This window comes from Epinephelus fuscoguttatus, linkage group LG23, assembly GCF_011397635.1.
Source record: "Epinephelus fuscoguttatus linkage group LG23, E.fuscoguttatus.final_Chr_v1".
Taxonomy (NCBI): Eukaryota; Metazoa; Chordata; class Actinopteri; order Perciformes; family Serranidae; genus Epinephelus; species Epinephelus fuscoguttatus.
The window spans coordinates 725,670-748,894 of NC_064774.1; the positions used below are offsets into that span (position 1 = coordinate 725,670).

General features: G+C 40.2%; 1 protein-coding gene across 8 annotated transcripts in view; it reads left to right on the forward strand.

Annotated features, from left to right (window-relative positions):
* Positions 1-23,225, forward strand: part of LOC125884150 (gastrula zinc finger protein XlCGF57.1-like) — a 561,995-nt gene that overhangs the window by 286,619 nt on the left and 252,151 nt on the right. Inside the window, exon 2 of one of the 8 annotated variants that reach the window (XM_049568963.1) lies at positions 17,153-17,581. The exons of 6 other annotated variants lie outside the window; for them this stretch is intronic. In XM_049568963.1, the coding sequence (XP_049424920.1) occupies positions 17,153-17,581 (429 nt within the window). Of the gene's footprint in view, positions 1-14,366; positions 14,618-17,152; positions 17,582-23,225 lie in introns of those variants that run through there. One more of the 8 variants, XM_049568958.1, reaches the window with a different exon arrangement.

A 23,225-nucleotide genomic window follows, 5' to 3' on the forward strand; every position in this document is an offset into this window, starting at 1 on the left:
ACACAGCCGACAGCCCTATTGGACAACTGTTAAAATTCATATTATGGCAAGAACCAATCAGCTAACTAAAGAAAAACCAGTGGCCATCATTACTTTAAGAAATGACGGTCAGTCAGTCCGGAAAATTGCAAAAACTTTAAATGTGTCCCCAAGTGGAGTCGCAAAAACCATCCAGCGCGACATCGAAACTGGCACACATGAGGACCGACCCAGGAAAGGAAGACCAAGAGTCACCTCTGCTTCTGAGGATAAGTTCATCCGAGTCACCAGCCTCAGAAATGGCAAGTTAACAGCAGCTCAGATCAGAGACCAGATGAATGCCACACAGAGTTCTAGCAGCAGACCCATCTCTAGAACAACTGTTAAGAGGAGACTGCGCGAATCAGGCCTTCATGGTCAAATAGCTGCTAGGAAACCACTGCTAAGGAGAGGCAACAAGCAGAAGAGATTTGTTTGGGCCAAGAAACACAAGGAATGGACATTAGACCAGTGGAAATCTGTGCTTTGGTCTGATGAGTCCAAATTTGAGATCTTTGGTTCCAACCGCCGTGTCTTTGTGAGACGCAGAAAAGGTGAACGGATGGATTCCACATGCCTGGTTCCCACTGTGAAGCATGGAGGAGGAGGAGGTGTGATGGTGTGGGGGTGTTTTGCTGGTGACACTGTTGGGGATTTATTCAAAATTGAAGGCACACTGAACCAGCATGGCTACCACAGCATCCTGCAGCGACATGCCATCCCATCCGGTTTGCGTTTAGTTGGACAATCATTTATTTTTCAACAGGACAATGACCCCAAACACACCTCCAGACTGTGTAAGGGCTATTTGACCAAGAAGGAGAGTGATGGAGTGCTGCGGCAGATGACCTGGCCTCCACAGTCACCGGACCTGAACCCAATCGAGATGGTTTGGGGTGAGCTGGACCGCAGAGTGAAGGCAAAGGGGCCAACAAGTGCTAAACACCTCTGGGAACTCCCTCAAGACTGTTGGAAAACCATTTCAGGTGACTACCTCTTGAAGCTCATGGAGAGAATGCCAAGAGTGTGCAAAGCAGTAATCAGAGCAAAGGGTGGCTATTTTGAAGAAACTAGAATATAAAACATGTTTTCAGTTATTTCACCTTTTTTTGTTAAGTACATAACTCCATGTGTTCATTCATAGTTTTGATGCCTTCAGTGAGAATCTACAATGTAAATAGTCATGAAAATAAAGAAAATGCATTGAATGAGAAGGTGTGTCCAAACTTTTGGCCTGTACTGTATATATACACATACATACATACATACACACACACACACACACACACACACACACACACACACACACACACACATATACATATATATATATATATATATATATATTTACATATATACACATACAGTGGTGGAAAAAAGTTTTCTGAACACCCCATGCATTTGTGAAATATTGCGTTAAGAATCACTCTTAGGTCTTCAAGTGCAATTTCTTTTAGTACAGTCACAGCCAAAATACAAAATAAATCTTAAATAATAAATAAATAATAAAACTTAAAATTGATTGGTTCCATAAAAATACATAAGAAATTTTGAGTATTGGGTCATTTTGGTACCAGTGATAAAGGTCGTTCTTTTTATTAAAAGACACAATTTTTGTTGCCAAGCTTCGTGTCTACATAAAGCCAGCACATTTGAAAGTTTTTCAGACACAAAAATGGCTAAAACAAGGAACCTAACGCAGGAAACACGCCTGAAGATAAAGACTCTCAGCCAGGAAGGGTACAGCTGCCGCCAGATAGCCAGGAAGTGCAGATGCAGTCCTTCAGCAGTTGGATACACTCTGCAGAAATACAGATGTACCAACAGCTTGGAAGACAAACCAACATCTGGGCGTCCAAGGGTCTCTTCAGGAAGAAATGACCGCATCCTGATCCACATGTGCAGGCAAAACCCCGGACATGAGCCCCATTGAAAATCTGTGGTGGATTATCAAAAGGTCTGTTTCAAAGTATAAACCAAAGAATTTAGAAGAATTAAAAGCAGTAATTCAAGAAGAATGGGACAAGATTACCCCTCAACAGTGTGAAAGGCTCGTGGGGAGCATGCCAGCCAGGATTAGAGCTCTACTACGTGCCAGTGGCAGGACTACTAAATATTAATTTGATGATGTGATGGTTTATTTATTTTTTGTTCAGTTTTGAACACATTCTCTGTTATTTGTTGACTTTGATACCGACAATGTTGAGAACTGACATATTGAAACTGTCAAGAATTTAGTTTTGTTATTTTTCTTGTAAACAATAAAAAAAATATATAATTTGTTTTTGTTTGTATCTGTCTAATGCAGCCACACCTTTTGAAACACAAAAAAGATTTTTTTTTTTAGTGTAGTATGAATGTACAATATGAACCTGTGAGATGTTGCAGAGTAGAAGTATAAAGTAGCAGGAAATAGAAATACTCAAGTAAAGTACAAGTTAACAGAGCCGAAGAGAAAAGAGTCTTATGGGGGTAGTTTGGTTTGTTTACATCAAATTCACCTCCCTACAAACATGGGTCTTTTCTTCAGGCCTTAAATGCAGGGCTTATTTTATACTTTATCTTGTTACTTTCCCATCAGAACCCTTTAATTTAACCTGGGATGCAGTTAAATTCTTTATTTCCTGTTGGTTCAGAAATACAATTAAATTTATGTTTTTTAAACTTCAACCCACCGCCCAATAATTAGTAAACAATACAGTTTGTATATATGAGCAAACTGCTCTTTCTTTATTAAATATTCACATCCATACACTTCAGATTATCCCCTAAATAAGCTTTAGATATTCTTTAAAGATCCCAGAGAACAGATTGCAATGCGGCTGCAATTTGGCATTGTTTCAATGTATTAATATCACAACAGTAGCAAACGAAACCAAGACTGAGGGCAAACACTATCTTTACCTGGCTGTCCATGAATGCAGGTCACAGGGAGACGTGGATGCTGCTCTGCAGAGCGCTCAATTTATGTGCATTAACTGTGAGTGAGAAGATGATGAGGGAGGGGCAGGGGGTACTTGCGTTGTCCACCACCAGTGTGTTTTGGCTTTGACACAGCTGAGTGAACACTGTGAAGCTGTTTGATGCTCAGAGATCTGTAGACGTTCAATCAGAAGTTTTTGAGTTGTGATGTGAATGACAACAACGAACGACAACAATTCTCTGGAACATCTGTGTGTGTGTGTGTTTCCTGTTTCCTGCAGACGTCCAGCAGCTGTTGGTGGTTCAAGAAGAGGTTCCCCCTGAGCAGCAAGAGTGGAGCTCCAGTGTGGACCAGGAACTCTGGATCAGTCAGGAGGGAGAGCAGCTTCAAGGGCTGGAGGAGGATGATATCACCAAGTTCACATCCACTCCTGTCCCTGTGAAGAGTGAAGATGATGAAGACAAACCTCAGTCCTCACAGCTTCATCAAAGACACACTGAACAGATGGAAACAGAAGCAGAGGGACAGGACTGTGGAGGAGTAGAACCAGCCAGGAACTCAGATCCAGATACACATTTACAACCTGAGACTGATGACAAGTCTGGAGAGGCTTCTGAACCAGAGACTGATGACAGTGATGACGATGGGAAGGAGACCAGAGAACCTCAGTCAGGTTTAAACTCTCTGAAAGATGATCAAGTCCCTGTCAGTGATTTGATTGTTTGTGAGAAACGATTTAGCTGCTCTGAGTGTGGGAAAAGATTTGGTCAGAGGAGACATCTGACGAGTCACATAAGATCTCATACAGGAGAGAAACCATTTATCTGCTCTGAGTGTGGGAAAAGATATAGTCAAAGTGGAAGTCTCAAGAGACACATAAGATCTCATACGGGAGAGAAACCATTTAGCTGCCCTGAGTGTGGGAAAAGATTTGGTCAGAGGAGACATCTGAAGACTCACATGAGAACTCATACATGAAAAAAAACCATTCAGTTGCTCTGAGTGTGGGAAAAGATTTGGTCACAGTGGAGATTTGAAGAAAGACATGAGACATCATACAGGAGAGAAACGATTTAGCTGCCCTGAGTGTGGGAAAAGATTTGGTCAGAGGGGATATCTGAAGAGTCACATGAGATCTCATACAGGATAAAAAAAACCATTGAGCTTCTTTGAGTGTTGGAAAAGATTTGGTCACAGTTAGGGCTGTGACAATAACTGCATCACCCTAATACCGCGGTCACGTGATGCCTACTGCGGTGAAGAGGTTATCGCCGCACCAAAAAAAAAAAAATAAATAAATTTTAAAAAAAGCTGATCATGGCGGCAGATCTGGTTCCCAAGCCAAATGTTAAAAGAATACTCAGACGATTTGGGAGTTATGCCCTTTCGCTATCATTTTCATATTGAGACAACATGATGGATATCATTTTTGTGTCTGTATGTCCAGTGGCTGGGTCTCAGTGGTTAGTATTGAGGTCAGTACGTCTGGCGCTGTGATCCGCGGAGGGATACACCGATGAGCAGGCACAGACACAGGTGTAGCTTGTAAACTCAGCTGTTTATTTAGCCTAACAATATCTCCAGACTATAGTAGCTGCAATGGACAACTTTGAACGCAATTTTGAGGAGTTTCTTGTAGCGGACACAGACCCAGAGCCATACCTGTTGGAGCTGGAGCATACAGATGAGGAACTCCAGGTGCTGGATGCTGAGCGGGCGAGAAGAGAGGCTGAATCCTCCGGAGCAGCAGAGCAGCAATGGGCCGAGGGGAGATGGAGGTCAGGGGAGGACTGGTGGTGTAGCTGCGGGACTAGCTAACATATTCCTATGGAGGTGAAATCATTTTGCTGCACAGAATAGGATTCAGTGCTACCATCAATGGGGAGATACATCATCAGGAGGAAAACCGCAGCAGAGTGCATCACAAGGAGTGAAAACTTTGCAGCAATCACTAAGTTAAACTGGAAAAAACACCCAGGCCTGCAGGAGCTGATGGACAGCTTTCAGTCTGGTGAGTAATATCGTCCGTGTCGTGTCTTTGTTTGCTTTTACCGAGTGACCTAGCATACCTGTCCCAGAGCCAGCTGCAGCTGTTGCTCACCGGTGTATCCCTCCACGCAGGACATAAACACACTATAGTTCACGTATCAAACTTCTTCTAAAACGGCTAAAAAGGACTCTCGTTTTTTGAATTAATGTTTAAACATGTTTATTTTAAATGCACGTGCTGAAATGCCAGCTTCAGGGTTTCTGTAATGTTTATTTGTTCACTTTTACTGTAGGCAACAATATCCATCATCTTGTCTCAATATGAAAATGATAGGGAAAGGGCATAACTCCCAAATTGTCTGAGTATTCCTTTAAGTTGCCAATTTGGGAACATTTTGGATGGGGCAGCCAGTGGATTTGGATGAGGCAATATGGCGTATTTGTTGGGAAGAAGTATCTGTTTCTCGAGATGTTTCGCCGCACCGTGGTGAGAAAAAATACATACCGTCACAGCCCTAGTCACAGTGGAGATTTGAAGAGTTTATGAGATGTCATACAGGAGGAAAAACCCTTTAGCTGCTCAATTTGTGGGAAATCATTTACATAGAATGGAAATTTACATATACACATGAAAAGTCATGAAGGAGAAAAAGGATTCAGCAGCTCAGTCTGAAAAAGAAAACAGTGACAAGCGTGTTACAGCATAATACATTTTTTGATTGTGTTGCCTTTTTTTAAACATTATTTTGCAATTTACTTTATTGCTATCATTTTGATTTTTCATTTCCTGTTTTATTTATTTAGCTTATGTAATTATTCTGTCATCCCATAGTATTTTTTATGGTATGTCTTTTAACTGCATATCTTTTATTGTTGAGTTTTAGTGTGAATAAGTTGTAGTGTTCTTGTAAAATTAAAAAGTGAAAATGAAATATTCAAAAAAAGAAATGACATGCTAAGGTGTAAATAAATTAAATAATATAAGACCATTTAGTTTGTTTAATAAAAGGATAAAGTATAGACCTGTTCTATAGGAAAGGTAACTTTAAATGACTTCTGTTGTGATCTGGTGCTATAAAGAAGATAAAATTCTATAAAATTAACTAGACCTTCCTGGAGGGATGGGGCGCCCCCCAGAATATAATGATGGGGGAAACACTGAAGCTGCTGAGCGATCTTCATGACTCAGCCTTCATTTGGAATTGTGTGTTATCAGCTTCACACTCCCAGTTTGGAGAAGCAGACAAGAGAACTGGCAACGAGTCTGGTTGCTTTGAGGAGAGTATCATATAACTGCATCAGTTTACCATCGTAATGGGCTGTCTGACAGGAAGGTTAGGTGGTGAAAATACTCATAATGCAGTTAAATTGATGTGGATTTTTTGGGTGATTCTGATTTTATATGGCTAAAATAGCTTTTTCAGATGGTCCGCTTCCACAGTCACCAGAATCCTTTGATAGAAACAGTTAATTTGTCCTCGTAGCTCCCATGCCATTTTTGGTTTCTTTTGTGTCCATCTGTATCATTTTGTGTCCCCTCTCTAAATTGTCAGAAAAGTCAGAAAAGAATCAACATCTTCCAATGGTTGGGTCAATTAAGACAGCAGATAACAATGGAGCAACACTCAGATCTGGAAAAAGTTATCCTGATGGATTATGTGTTAAAGGTTTGATTTTATTTCCTGAACGTTACACTTATGGATTCCCTGTGTAAACTGTCTATTCATATTTAGTGATCTTAATTGTGTGTCCTTGTGTACATGGTCTGTGTGGATTTCTTCATTGTCTTTCTCTTTTTCATCTTTGTAGTATTTTACTGAGTTAACTAATGGATTATGGTATACACTGGAAAGTGCCTCAATAAAGCCACTGCAAGGATTCTTGCATCTCTCCATCATGTTTCTGTCTCTCATGTACGCCTTTTTTATGTGAAATCAAATGAACTAAACTAAAAATCAGCTGGAACAGTTAAATAAAAGTCATTCTTTCGAATAAGTGTATTTTAGTGTATTTTGTAATTTATCCTCCTGCATGTTTTTTTCTGAGTAAGTCTGTAATTCCGTGGAACACTTCTGGACTTTTATTTTGAAGCCCATGAACTCATCTCTACCGGAAGCTGTACTCTTGGCAACTCAGAGTTGGGTGTGGAGTGGTGACCTGGTAGGAGAGCGCGGATTACAAACGGATTCACAAACAACATTGATCATTTTTGGCATTTGAGATGATTTTCTGGACTTTGGACTTGGCGGTTGGCATAAACTGGTTTGTGACTAGATCAGGATGGCGGATCAGTAGGATTAGATGATGATGATGATGATGATGATGATGATGATGATTGTATACATTTTGATGACTGGACTCCAGTTTCTAGTGGGAGAGGGCGAGGAAGAAGCAGGCGTGAGGCAGAAGGCCTAAGTCAAATCAGTAAAAGAAGCTTGGAAGAAAACAGTTCAGAGGAAGACAAGAGAGTTGTTCGAAAAAAGGTAATGAGGGAGGGATTTAAAATAAATTCTGAAAGGAAGATGAGCATGTGTCCGTTCGTGCTGTCGAGGGAACTGAAAAAGAAGCAAGGAGAGGAGATTGCTCAGACTTTGAGGGATGGAAACTTGTTGATAATGTGTAAAACTGAGGAACAGAAGAATAAAGCTTTGCCGATAGAAAGTATTTGCAAGAAAATGATAAGTGAAAGAAGGATTCTGGGTGAGAATAAAGTGACAAGTGACTATCCTATTATCACTGTCGTAGGAATGAGAGTAGAAGGATATGATAATGACGGATCACAGAAATGGGCTTTTAGTAGTGCTGATTGGAGGAAATTTGGGTATATTTGTGATCAAGAAATGCAGAAAATTGATATTAATGAAGATGTTGATCATTTAAATCTTTGTGTTTGTGAAGATATTTTAGAGGCTGCAAAGAAGGCCAGTCAGAAGAAGGGGAGTAAGCACATAAAGAAGATTGTTCCATGGTGGACAAAGGAGTGTGATGACGAAATAAAGCTTTTCAAATGTTGAAAAGAAATCACAGTTTTCAGAATCTTATTGAATATAAGAAGAGAGGAATCAGTAATATCAAGACTCAGGTTTGGACATACTTTGCTTAACTGTACATTATTCAAAATAAGTAAACATAATACAGGGGAGTGTGATTACTGTGGCCAACTAGAAACAGTAGCACATGTTATATGTCGGGGGTATGAAACTGATAGACAGCAGTTGATTAACAATCTAAAAAACAATAAGGTAGCCTACCATTTGATATCATGGACATTCTGCAGCAGGACTCAGGAAATAAGAGGTATGGATTCAATTTTCAGATTCTAAGAATGAGTTATTTGATGGAGAGGACATAATTTCTTTTTTTTAAGAGGGTGTAATAGTCATTTTGATCCATACTACATTCCAGTTGGTGACGGTAATGCGCCAATTCGTTGTTTGCCAACCGCCAATAAACAGTAGAAGAAGAAGAAGAAGAAAGGTGTGTTAGCAGAGGTAGTTTGGAGAGAGGGAGGAAGTGGATTGATCGCGCGGGTAACTACAAACAACTGTATCGTGAATGTAATAATCATGAATTTTAGTAGTGAGGATGAAGGTTGGGATTGTGGAGGAATGGAGTGGCAGAAAGTGGCGAATCTCGAAAGAAAAAGAAAAAAGAAAAGGAGAGGACTAGCTCCTGTAGTGTAAGATTTAACCACTAATCAGGTAAATGTTTCATTTTGCGTAAGTTGATTAAGGCTGGAGTTCATGTAACCATGCTTTATGTATCCATGTATGGCAAAGCACTTTTACACAAGTTTGCGTATTCATATATTGAAAACACACACATACCATACCATATATTGCCTGGAAGTGTGATAGTAGACAGTAGTAGTAGGCCGGGAGAAAAAGATTACACCATTAGGACATGCCTGGGCATGTCTGGGCATGTCCAGACGTGTCTGAACAAAGGCGAAAAGGCCTGCCACTAGAGGGGGAAGGACTAAAAAGTGCTGAGTCAGCAGAAATGTGACACCGATATGGTGGGAAGGACTAAAACTCAGCAGAAATGTGACACCTTTATGATCAGCGCCCAGTGGAAAAGTTTAAGGAAAAGAGATGACTCAGCAGAAATTCTACAATAAAAGAGCGAGCGCAAACAAAGAAACTTCAGTCTCGCTCCAGAGCTTGACTCATTGAGTTGTGATGTGTTTGTTGCCTGCGAGCACATTAAACTCAGTTGCATCTGATTCTACGTGTCTCCAGTGATTTTTTGACCTCTGAGTATTTGAGTTTTTGATATCTAATGGAAGACAAAGAAAGTCCGTTTGAGATGAGAAGAGCGAGGTCGCGAGCTTTCTGGCACGGCTCGGGACCTTGACTTTTTTGCTTCTACACTCCTCAAGCAGTTCGGGGGCAGAATCGGACGAAACAGTTAAGAGAGTGAGGGCAGATCGAAACCCGAGAGCTGAATATGGGAGCAATGACTGGAAAGCGATTATTGTATTTGTTGAGAATTTTCACCTTATTACGGTGACTAAAGCTCTCGAAAAGGATGTTGGCAAAGTAAAGTTTGCGAAGTACCTGAATAACAAGCGCATACTTGTACATGCAATGAGTAAGAAGCAACAAGATGAGCAATTGAAAACGAATACTCTGGATGGTAAAAAAAAGTCAAAACCCATGTTCCTGGCACAGCGGCTAGACATAGGGGAGTCATTTCTGGAGTACCACTATCTGTCTCAGTGGAAGAGATTAAAACAGAACTGAAGGGAGGTAAAGTGCTTGATGCTAAACGCATTACTAATAAAAGAAATGGAGAACGAGTGGAAACGCTGTCAGTAATTATTGACTTTGAACATGACATTCCAAGAAAAGTTATGCTAGGCCTTTTCTGCTACACAGTAAGAGAGTTCATTCCTCCAGCTTTAAGGTGCTTTAAATGTCAGAGAATGGGACATACTGCAAAACAGTGTAAAGGTAGAGAAAGATGTGCAAGATGTGGAGGAGACCATGCATTTGGAAAGTGTGGGAAAGATGTGCTGATTAAGTGTTGCAATTGTGGGGGAGACCACAGTGCAGCTTTTGGGGGCTGTGTGGTACAAAAGCAAGCAAAAGAAGCCCAAAGATATAAGATTCTAAACAAAGTGTCATATGCAGAGGCTGTTAAGAGTGTTAATAATGCACAGGTAGCGAAGGAAAACAAAACTGAGAGGAGTAACATTGTTAACAGTACTGATCCTCCTGTTGCAGGAAACAGTAAGATGCACCAGGAGACCTCCCACAAGTGTAAGGTAAAGGAAGGAACTCTGCTAGTTGATAAAGTAAATTTTGTGGCATTCATATGCAAAGTGGTTTACATCGGATTAGAACAAAATGACAGGAATGAGAGAACTGAAACGATTGTTGAAGCTGCAAAGGAGTATCTTGGGATCTCAAGTGTCGAGTGTAAAACAATACAAGAAATGATGAACCCTTTTACTTATGATGTTTTTAGTGATTAATCTAATAATGGTGCTCACAATTTTTCAGTGGAATGCCAGGAGTTTAATCGCAAATGGTCAGGAATTTAAGAAAGTCATTAAAGACTTGAGTGTTAAACCAGACATAATCTGGAATTTCTCAATTATGGGATCAATAAAGGTGTATCTCATCTTATCTTATCTTATATGTATTCAGGAAATATGGTTAAGACCCCATCGAGTCTTTGTTATGGTGGGATACAACTCAGTCAGACATGATCGAGCAAATAACCAAGGGGGTGAATGTATCACGTTCATTAAAGACAATTCAGCATTTAAAAGAATAAGTACTGCAAATGAACATGAATGTACAATTGTTGAGGTGTACAGTACAAAAAAACCCAGTGAAAATAATTAATTATTACAACCCTTGCCATACTCTAACTGCAGCTGTGTTCAAGGAAATGATGGGTGAGGAAAGACACAGAGAAGTTTGGTGTGGTGACTTCAATGCACACAACAGTTTATGGGGAAGTGACCATACTGATAATAATGGTACAGTGGTGGAAGAAATGATGGACACAAGAAATCTTGTATGTTTAAACAATGGTGGAGGAACGCGTTTAGATGTAAATAGGAATAAGATGTCTTGTATTGATTTAACACTGGTTTCTGCAAGTATGTATAGCCTATGCGATTGGGAAATACAAAGACAACATAGGGAGTGACCATTTTCCCATCATGTGCACTATAGAAATTGATAAATGTACTCAAGAAAGAGCCCCTATATATAGATGGTGCTTTAAAGGCTCAGTGGAACACTTTTAAAGTATGTTGCAGGGAACTGGCTGACAGTATTAAGATGGAGGGTAATGTGGATGAGTGTACTGCCGAAGTTACAAATATGATATCTGAAGCTGCCTCAAAAAGTATTCCTAAAAATGTAATAAGAGGGAATAAGAGAATGGTGCCATGGTGGAACAATGAATGTAGTTTGGCTATTAAAGAAAGGAATATTGCCCTTAGAAATCTCAGAAACAACTTGAGTCTAGACAATCTGATTGAACACAAAAGAAAAAGAGCTAGAGCTCGCAAAATAATTAAAATTGCTAAAAGGAATACTTGGAGAGACTTTTGCTCTAGTATTGGAAGAGAAAGAGATGTCAGTCATGTATGGAATATGCTCAGAAAGATGAGTGGAAGAAAGGCTGCCAATAAAATATCAGTTCTTGCTAATCAAGATTGCCTAGCAATAACAGGTGTGGAAAAGGTCAATGTTTTAGGGAGGATATTTGCAAATGTTCATAGTGGCAATCATCTTACAGACATACATAAACGAAGGAAGGAGGAAGTTTTCAAAGATAATGGAAATGTGTACACCAAAAAGGTAGACTGTAGCTAAGCCACTGATATGGATTTCTCCTTGAGGGAAATGAGAAGGGCTTTAAAAGGCAGCAAGAATTCTGCTCCAGGACCAGATCAGTTGAGTTATGTCATGTTCAGACAATTACCAGAGGAAGCACTAGAAATCGGAAGGAAAACTACCTGATGAGTGGAAGTTGGTGTTAGTTTTGCCATTTGTTAAACCAGGGAAAGATGCAGCTAATGCTGAAAATTACAGGCCTATTGCCCTCACTTCACATTTATGTAAATGGCTGGAAAAAATGATTGTTTACCGGCTATCATACCTTTCAGAGGAAAAACATCTGTTAAATGAGTATCAGAGTGGCTTCAGGAAAGAAAGATCCACAACTGATGCATTAATTAAAGTGACTAATGACATTGAGAAGACCCTAAATATGAAGGAAGTGATGGTGATAGTTTTCTTTGACATCAAGAAAGCTTATGATTCCATGTGGCGAGAAGGCCTGTCAATTAAAATGAATAAGTTAGGCATAGGTGGACGCTTATACAACTGGATCATGGACTTTTTAACAAAAAGGACATTTAAAGTAAAAGTAGGTTCTGAAATTTCAGATAGTTTCGAAATTGTAAATGGAATACCACAGGGCAGCGTCATCAATCCAATTCTATTTAATATAATGATTAATGATATATTTGAGAATACAGGGGTAGGTATACAGTCCTCATTGTACGCCGATGACGGAGCAATCTGGAAAAGGGAGAAAAACACACCACATGTTCTGAAATGCATCCAGAAAGCAATAACAGATGTAGCGAGATGGTCCTATGATTGGGGATTTAAAATCTCTGTTTCAAAATCATGTTATATGTTGGTTACTAAAAAGAAAATAGACAACAAGCAGGTGTTAACTCTTTACAGTAAGCCCATGGAAAGAGTCAGAGTGTTTAAGTACCTAGGTCTATGGACTGATGATAAATATACGTGGAAAAATCATATTGAGAAAGTTGAGACCAAATGTAAAAAGGTGTTAAACCTCATGAGGTGTTTGGCTGGTCTGGCATAGGGAGCTGACAGAGAGGCATTACTACACGTATACAGGGCTCTGTTGAGAGCCACCTTGGATTATGGATGTATGGTGTTTGATATAGCTGCAAAAAGTCATCTACAAAAATTAGACAGGATGCAATATAGAGCATGAAGACTTTGTCTTGGAGCATTTCATACCACACCCATCAATGCTTTGCTGGTGGAATCCAGTGAACTGCCGTTGAATTTAAGAAGAACTAAATTATCACTGGCATATTGGATAAGAATTTAGGGAAAAGGAAATGCAAATATAGCTTCTTCTGTTCTGCAAAACTGTTGGGAGTACATAACTTTTACTGGTAAAGGGTTTGGATGGGAAATTAATAAGAAGGTGAAACAGTACAAATTAGATTCCATACAGCATAGTCCAGCAGTTATAATTAGCAGCATTCCTCCATGGATATTTCCACAACCCAAAGCTAACCTGCAAATATTAGACAAGAAAACAGAGTGGATAAAGAATAATCTGAACATAGGATATCTGGCTCAAAAATATCTGAAGAGCAGCTATTACAGCTACCTGCAGATTTTTACAGATGGATCTAAACACCCAGATAATGAGCATGTAGGAGTAGGCATTAACATCCCAGAGTTTGATAAAGATATTGTCAAAAGAATTTCAAACAAGTTGTCAGTGTTCACGGCAGAAATGGTAGCAATAATAATCAGTCTTCAGTGGGTAGAGCAGGTCAAACCACTGAAAGTAGTTCAGATTCTGTTCAGATTCTGCAGCTGCAATGCAGAGTATTCAGTCTGGAGAAACAGCTCGAGAAGATCTACTGTTCGAAGTGTACTTGATTTTATTGAACCTACAGCATCTAGAGATAGATGTCCACTTCTGTTGGATTCCGGTGCATGCAGGCATTGAGGGATATGAGATAGCAGACAAACTGGCTAAAAGTGCATTAAACAAAGATGAAAATGATATTTTAGATCTTTGTTTTGGGAGAGAAGAGGCAAAATCAACAATCCACCAGGGAATTAAGACAAAATGGCAGGAAATATGAAATAATGACACAAAGGGTAGGGAATATTACAAAATTCAAAAGTCTGTCAGAGGAAAAGGTCCAGAGGGAAAGTTCACTAGGACTCACAGACTAGGACACACAGGACTAAACAGTACACTGTTTATCACGAAAAACAGAGAATCAGACAAATGTGAAACTTGTGGACTTAGAGAAACTGTTGAACATGTACTATTTGGATGTAAGAAATTCATTACAGAAAGGAAAAGGTTGAAGGATGGTGTGGTCAAAATGGGTAGGGAATGGAGCATCAAAGGGCTCCTAGAGCTAGGAGAGAAACAGGCTGAGGTTCAAAGGGCAGTTCTTAAGTACATATATGAAACAGGATTAATGTCCAGAATATGAGTATTTATTATTGATTTTTTTTTTAAATCTGTGAAATTAACCCAGGATAAAGTCATGATGTTACACACTCCGATACAGTAGGTGGCGGCATGCACCTTTAACGTTGGTTTGTAGCCCGCCATTAAAACAGAAGAAGAAGAAGAAGAAGAAGAAGAAGAAGAAGAAGAAGAAGAAGACGACGACGACGACGACGAGTGTCAGCAGAGTCTCTTTGTTGTGTTTTTAAAGTGTGAACATGTCTAAAGTCCAAATGCTGAGATCGTTGGTGCAGCAGCGACTAACTGCGGCTGCTGAAGAGATATTTGGGCTGGTTGAAAGAACGATAGCAGAGTACGAGGAGGAACTTTGTCGATCAAAAGAGGAGAACGAGCGACAACGGAAACTAATGGACGCTGTTTTCAACCCTCAGCTTCGGTTACACAGAGCAGGTTTGTTCATTAAACATTACAAGTTCATTATTAATAATATAACTGCAGCTTTGTTCAATAAATATTCAGTCTGTCGATGTTTATACGCCGCGTTAGCTTCTCTGGTGTCGTTAGCTTCTGTGGTGTCGTTAGCTTCTCTGGTGTCGTTAGCTTCTCTGGTGTCGTTAGCTTCTGTGGTGCCGTTAGCTTCTCTGGTGTCGTTAGCTTCTGTGGTGCCGTTGTTTGATGGAATCCGGAAGGGTTCCAAACGTCTGTTTGTCGTCCCTATTAACAAGTCAAATATGTTCGTCTTACGCTCACCTTTCCCTGTAATCATTCTACCGTGTTTTTTGTTTGTTTTTGTTTTTCCCCGGTAAGTAGTAGCTAGTTACTGAAATGGACAGGCAGAGGGTACTTGCTGCAGCTCTGGTTGATACATTGATACATTCACTATCGGACATTGAATGTCAGAAAGCACAACTAAACAGTCTAAACAGTTCCTGTTAACTGCTTTACCACTGTGTCCATGCAACATAATTCAGATAGACGGAGTGGGAACAATGGGTTAACAATGAGTTAAACCATGTTTGTTTAGGTTTCCTTATATTAGTGATCATGTTATTATTATACAGTCTATAATCATCTGTCCTATGCCTGATGAATTTTCTTATCAGTCTTTTACATTAGCTTACATTTGAGCCATTATTTCCATGTTCTTGATCTTGTGATTTTATTGTACAGTAAGTTGTTAAGCCTGCTTGAATAAGAGCACTATAAATGAATCATCAATAATTTGTCTTAGGTTTATAATAATGATAATGAAAATACAACTATATGGGCGCTATTAATAATCAGAGCTGTGCTTAATGGTCGCGTGTAATGACAGACTGTCTCTTAAGTGGCAGGTGTAATGAGTGCTAAAACTGGCGCACATAGATACGCAAACAGATTCAAGTGTGCCTCTCAGTCATTTCATGCCTCAGTGTGGGAGTGCAAACGTGCGCCCAGCTTCACAACGACTATGTAAAACAGAATCTGGAGCACATGAGGATTCATAAATCCATAAACTTTATAGTTTAACACTCGGCCTGAACAGGACCCTTGTATAACTTTTTCAAGCTGCAGTCAGTCAGTCAGTCAGTCAGTCAGGGTGTCAGTGAGCGTGTAAATGGCGGTCCTGCACGTTGGAGTGTCCGTATCCATGGCAGCATGACGCAGAGTGACGGACCTGTCATTTTGTGTCATGCTCCTCTGCAAATTCTGATTTAATATTTCTCTGCTATGTTCCATGAAACTGTGTTCTGTATTGATTTAGTAAGGGACAGTACATTTTAAATGTGGATGGTCCCGTATTATATGGGACAGTGGCAACCCTACATGAGACCCAAACACACTTGGTTAAAAAGGAAAACAACAAATGCTGTGAGATTCATTTATTTATTTTATTTTTCATTTATTTATTCCTTTTGACCCCTCCCCGGGGTATAAGGGGCAGACAACAAAAAATAACATTAACAGATCAGGACAGGCGGGAGCCAATGCACAGCAAAATAAATAAAACAGAATTTGTATACATACACACAAGTCAAAGCAAATCAAGAGAAACTATTCAAGATTTTCTTTAAAAGTTTCAACAAATTTGACAAGACCTTTACTTTTCGAGATGACATTAACTTTTGAAACTTATAAATATTTGGATTTGCTCTATAGAACTGTCCGACCAACTCTCTTCTCTTTTTATCAAAAAAAGAACACACAAGTACATAATGATATCCGTCTCCTCAATTGCCAGTCAAGCAAAGAGTACATTTCCGGGGGACATTTTCACGATCATACCTGCGCTCAGAGATAGGTGACTTACGATTTCCACACTGAAACTTAGACAAACAAACTCTTTCGGCAGATCTTAACATAATCAGATAAGGTTCAAAAGTGAAATCAGTTTTAAACAATTTATAACTATCACATAAAGGGCTACTTTGCAATGGCAGTCAAAGGTGACGTAGGTATGATCAAGTTGTCCGAGGTCTGAGGTGTAACAGGTGGTGTGTTCCATGTTTTATTTCCAAATCGCTCCAGAAAAGAGGATTAGCAAACTGTTAGTGTACCGTTCTGTACCGTTATGATCGGAAAACATCTGCTCTGGTTCAGCACTGAAAGCTGCGTCTATAATTCATGCAAGGTATCATGGGGGCTAAGAATAACGTGGATACAAAGCTCGGTTTTCCTGAGTAAAACACCACATGTGTGTTGAGAAGAATCTTTTATATAATTTCATTTTATTTACTCAGGCTGCCAGTAATAAAACTTGAGTCACAGCAAGGTCTCCCATCCTATGGACAATCATTCTCACATAATTCACTTTAGACTGAGCAAATAAAGAGCCACACTGTAGCCTCCAGACATGACAAGAGTAACAGCACATGTTAATGACTGCTATGAAATTAAAGCTCACCTCAACCTCACTCACTCAGCTGTGTGAACACCGTGAAGCTGTTTGATGCTCAGAGATCTGTACGTGTACGTGTATGTGTTTGTGTTTACTGTTTCCTGCAGACGTCCAGCAGCTGTCGGTGGTTAAAGAAGAGGTTCCCCCTGAGCAGCAGGAGTGGAGCTCCAGTGTGGACCAGGAGGACCCAGAGCCTCCACACATTAAAGAGGAACAGGAGGAACTCTGGATCAGTCAGGAGGGAGAGCAGCTTCAAGGGCTGGAGGAGGATGATATCACTAAGTTCACATCCACTCCTGTCCCTGTGAAGAGTGAAGATGATGAAGAGAAACCTCAGTCCTCACAGCTTCATCAAAGACACACTGAACAGATGGAAACAGAAGCAGAGGGAGAGGACTGTGGAGGAGCAGAACCAGCCAGGAACTCAGATCCAGATACACATTTACAACTTGAGACTGATGACAAGACTGGAGAGGCTTCTGAACCAGAGACTGATGACAGTGATGATTGGACGGAGACCAGAGAACCTCAGTCAGGTTTAAACTCTCTGAAAAATGAACAAGTCTCTGTCAATGATTTGATTTTTGATGACAAACGATTTAACTGCTCTGAGTGTGGGAAAAGATTTGGTGACAATGCAGAACTGAAGAAACACATGAGATCTCATACGGGAGAGAAGCCATTTACCTACTCTGAATGTGGGGAAAGATTTGGTCACAGAGGAGTTCTGAAGGAGCACATGAGAGCTCATACAGGAGAGAAACCATATAGTTGCTGTGAGTGTGGGAAAAGATGTAGTCAGAGGGGACATCTGAAGAGTCACATGAGATCTCACACAGGAGAAAAACCATTTAGCTGCTCTGAGTGTGGGAAAAGATTTGGTTACAGTGGAGCTCTGAGGGAACACATGAGATCTCATACAGGAGAAAAACCATTTAGCTGCTCTGAGTGTGGGAAAAGATTTGGTTACAGTGGAGCTCTGAGGGAACACATGAGATCTCATACAGGAGAGAAACCATTTAGCTGCTCTGAGTGTGGCAAAACCTTTGGTCAAAGTGCCACTCTGAAGAGACACATGAGATCTCATACAGGAGAAAAACCATTGAGCTGCTCTGAGTGTGGCAAAAGCTTTGGTCAAAGTGGAGATTTGAAGAGACACATGAGATGTCATACAGGAGAAAAACCTTTTAGTTGCTCAATTTGTGGGAAATCATTTACACAAAGTGGAAATTTACATATACACATGAAAATTCATGAAGGAGGAAAAGGATTCAGCAGTTCAGTTTTTTTGTAATTTATTACTATCATTTTGATTTTTCATTTCCTATTTTATTTATTTAGCTTATGTAATTATTCTGTCATCCCATAGTATTTTTTTATGGTATGCCTTTTAACTGTGTATCTTTTATTATTGAGTTTTAGTGGGAATAAGTTGTACTGTTCTTGTAACATTAAACATTGAAAATAAAATATTCAAAAAAAAGAAATGACATGCCAAGTTGTAAATAAATTAAATAATATGTGACCATGTAGTTTGTTTAATAAAAGGACAAAGTATAGACCTGTTCTATAGGAAAGGTAACTTTAAATGATTTCTGTTGTGCTATAAAGAAGATACAATTCTATAAAATTAACTTGACCTTCCTGGAGGGATGGGGCGCCCCCCATAATATAATGATAGGGGAACACTGAAGCTGCTGTGCGATCTTCATGACTCAGCCTTCATTTGGAATTGTGTGTTATCAGCTTTACTCTCCCAGTTTGGAGAGGGAGACAAGAGAACTGGCACGGTTAGGTCGGTTCCAAAAGTTGCACAACAACACAAACTAACTGTCCAATCGAGGGGCAGCTGAAGACCAGCGACTCATTGTGTTCTGTGAGGTAAAATTACCGATTCTGTCAGTGGAGTCTGGTTGCTTTTAGGAGAGCATCATGTAACTGCATCAGTTTTTAGTTGTAAAGGGCTGTCTGACAGCATGGTTAGGTGTTGAAAATACTTTTAATGTAGTGTCCACTTAAACTGATGTGGATATTGTTTCGGTGACCCTGTTTTTATGTGGCTAAGATAGGTTTTGCTGCTGTCCCCGTCCACAGTCACCAGACTCCTCTACCTGGAAGGTTTAGATCAAGGTCTCGGTGATTCAGTCTGCGAAAACGTCATCGACTTCCATGTAAGCATATGATGTCATCTGGAGACTTTAAGCAGCTGTTTGGAGCTAGTGCTAGCTACTTTCATTGGAAAAGAGTTTGTGAACTCTTGTGAACTATAGCCAAGAAAACAATACTATGACGAATCAGGAAAAACTCAATATCTCCCAATGGTTGGATCAACTAACACAGAAGGGGGGCGGCAGTAGCTCAGTCCATAGGGACTTGGGTTGGGAACCGGAGGGTTGCCTGTTCGAGTCCCCGTCTGGACCAAATATTAGCTGCTTCAAAGTGACATGAGTCACAGAGAGATGTTTTCCGTGGACTGGTGGTTGGAGAGGTGCCAGTTCACCTCCTAGGCACTGCTGAGGTGCCCTTGAGCAAGGCACCAAACCCCACAACCACTCGAGCGCTTGGTTTTCCTGAATAAAACACTACATTTGTGTTGAGAATTTTTTATATAATTTTATTTTATTTACTCAGACTGCCAGTATTAAAACTTGACGCATGGCAAACTCTCGCATCCTATGGACAATCATTCTCACATAATTCACTTTAGTTTGAGTAAATAAAGAGCCACACTGTAGCCTCCAGACATGACAAGAGTAACAGTACATGTTAATGACTGCTATGAAATTAAAACTCACCTCAGCCTCACTCACTCAGCTGAGTGAACACTGTGAAGCTGTTTGATGCTCAGAGATCTGTAGAAGTTTGTAGTCTGAAGTATGATGTCTCTAACATCTGTGTGTGTGTGTGTGTGTGTGTGTGTGTGTGTTTACTGTTTCCTACAGACGTCCAGCAGCTGTTGGTGGTTAAAGAAGAGGTTCCCCCTGAGCAGCAGGAGTGGAGCTCCAGTGTGGACCAGGAGGACCCAGAGCCTCCACACATTAAAGAGGACCAGGAGGAACTCTGGATCAGTCAGGAGGGAGAGCAGCTTCAAGGGCTGGAGGAGGATGATATCACCAAGTTCACATCCACTCCTGTCCCTGTGAAGAGTGAAGAAGATGAAGAGAAACCTCAGTCCTCACAGCTTCATCAAAGACACACAGAACAGATGGAAACAGAAGCAGAGGGAGAGGACTGTGGAGGAGCAGAACCAGCCAGGAACTCAGATCCAGATACACATTTACAACCTGAGACTGATGACAGTGATGATTGGACGGAGACCAGAGAACCTCAGTCAGGTATCTGTCAAGTCACACATTTGCTTGTCTTAAGCAAGTCTCAAGTTTTAACCTTCAAGTCCCAAGTCACTGTGGTTAGAATCAAGCAACTCAGGTCAAGTCCTTGGTACGAGTCAAGCAAGTTGAGTCAAGTCATTTTTGTGTTTTAATTGGATATTGGACAGACTCTGTCTGTCTTTTTTGTAGAGAAGAGATGAACTCTCACTTCTGCCAGGGGGTTCTCATGTCGGTGAATCTTGTGAGTTGTAATGGAGCCAAAGTTTGCCATACTTGTGTTTTGAATCAACTAAACTTTACAGCACTTAACACAGTCCTCCACCGCCGACTAGTGTTTTGGAGGTGTAACTGCAGAGTGACACAGACACACTACCACACAAGTAAAAATAACGTGCAGATATTTTTTTTCCCCACGACCAATCGATTAGTTGAAGATTATGTATGACTTTAGTCGACCAAGATTTTCTTTGGTTGACTACAGCCCTAGTATCCTTTATCTCACTGGGGTTTTGAGTTTTTGGTAAAATCCATGATAGTGACCATGGTTCTGAAATACCCTATCAGCAGTTTCTGCTGCTTAAATATCAAGAGGTCACTGTTAAATGATGATGGTGCTGAAATAGCACAACCTATTGTAATTTGCATTTCTCTCCGTTTGGCCCCTCTGTCTTCGTAGTTTTCCCCTTGGATGTGTCTCTCATCTCAGTAAGGCCTATAGGTCAGTCCAAAACACTGTAAGCAGCTGTACTGTGGTGAAGTTAGTTTTAAGTTGGATATTTGACAGACACTTTCTTTCGACGAAGGCTGCCCCTAATAGTTGACCAAACGTTAGTTGACCAGAGAGGTAAAACAGAACAACTAAACAACCATGAAATTAGGAGCTGCGCCTTGTTAAAATAAATCAAAACCGATATGAGTGGACCCTATTGGAATTTAATTTGAAAGGGCAGACACAGGAAGTGTCCATGCTCAGCAGTCAGACAGGAGTCAGGTTAATTTCCAGGGCTGGTACCTGCGGTTATTCCACAGGCTAGTTAACAGGGTTTCCTCCAGGATTTTTTGAAAAACTGTCATGATAAATTAAGAACATTGCACCTCTCCTTTATCTAATGTTGCCTGACTCTCTTCCTTGGAAACCTTCGTCTTCTTTTGAAAACACTTTAATATACTCATCTGAAAATGCAACCAGAAATGAGTTACAACAGAAAATTACCTGACATTAGTGCTGTTCAAAACGTATCTGAAACGTAACACGTGAAGGGCAAACTATGAATCCTTCACGTTAAATGTTACTGTCTTCAACAATGCAATATCAACATTAACGTTAACTAGGGCTGCTCGATTAATCAAATTTTTATCTAGATTACAATATGGGCTTTCAACGATTATGAAAACAAAATAATCGACAAAGTGATTATGCGCTTTTTGTCAGTTTACTCTTGTTGTCTTGTGTTGCAAATCAAATGCACCTGGAAGCCGCGCATATGCAATACCTCCCCCTCCCCTCCTCTCCTCTTTTCACTCCACAAGACAATCAAGTAGGTGAACTGCGAGTAATGCGAGTGACAGGTGATCACGGAAGATTTCAAAAATAGCGTGCAGAAAATGGCAGAGGGAGAGTGAGAGAGGTTGGTCTGTGTGTGTCTGTGCATGCGCATCGGGGCCAAACTCTGCTGTGCGCGACACAAAGAGAAGAGGAGAATTTTAAACGCTTATGTAGAGACAGAAATGACATGCCGTCGTGTAAACAATATAAGTCATCCCGTGCGCCATATAATCGTTTGCATAATCGTGATTTCAATTTTTATCAAAATAATCGTGATTATTATTTTTTCCATAATCGAGCAGCCCGGACGTTAACATTAAGGTCGTTTTCACAGGCTTGAAAAAAAGTGCATCAAACTTTATTTCAATAGCTTGACTTACTACAAAATAAAACATGTCAGTTATTTTACAGCACTTTGCTGCAGTGCTTTACGCTTTTTTAAGCCTCTCCCTGTCTACGCACCTTTCCCCTTCAGCTGGGGTCGGAGAATTGCGGGCGGCTCTACATGCGCAGACAACGCAGTAGGACGCATTTGCCGTTGCAGTTACCTTCAGAATGATTGTTTGCGTTCCCCTACTTTACCTGTATTGAAGTGGAAATGGTTCAGTTAGAGATGAGAACAGTGAAAGTGTTCAATAAAATACCAAAGATTATGATGTTTTCGATGATCCACGTTTGATCAGTCAGGAGGGAGAGCAGCTTCAAGGGATCCATGTTTTGTTTCTGTTTTTGAGCACATTGAGTCTGCACTTGTCGCATGAAATGTGCTATATAAATAAACTTGACTTGACTTGACTTGACTTCGCAGCAGTATCCTGCAAGTGAAACATGAGACTCTTCATAAAGTTTTATATTTTTAAGTTTATTTTTTAGTTTATAAAGTATATAGTAAAATATATAGTAAGTATATATGTAATGTGTTGTTTTTTTGTGTGTGTAGATCTCTTTTTATCTGCTTTAACACTACCCGATGCTGCAGAAAAATAAGTGAAAGTTAAAAATTAAACCCATTAAACCAAGTGGTGTTATTACAGGTGCACAATTTGAATAATTACCCCGACAATATAGCCACAAAATGAATTTTAGGCCACATTTATCTTTCCCTGAATAAAATTACACAACGCAGTCATGAGTCAGTGAGCACCCAGCGCCCTCGCCCTGCTGACCAGGCATCTCAGAGCAGCCACCTCCGACAGCATTTCCGATTTACAGTATACTATTGTTTAAAATTTTGATTTAGGCTATTGCAATTTTCAGCGTTTTTTTATGACGGATATTAGCGGTCCATCGTTAAAACAGGCC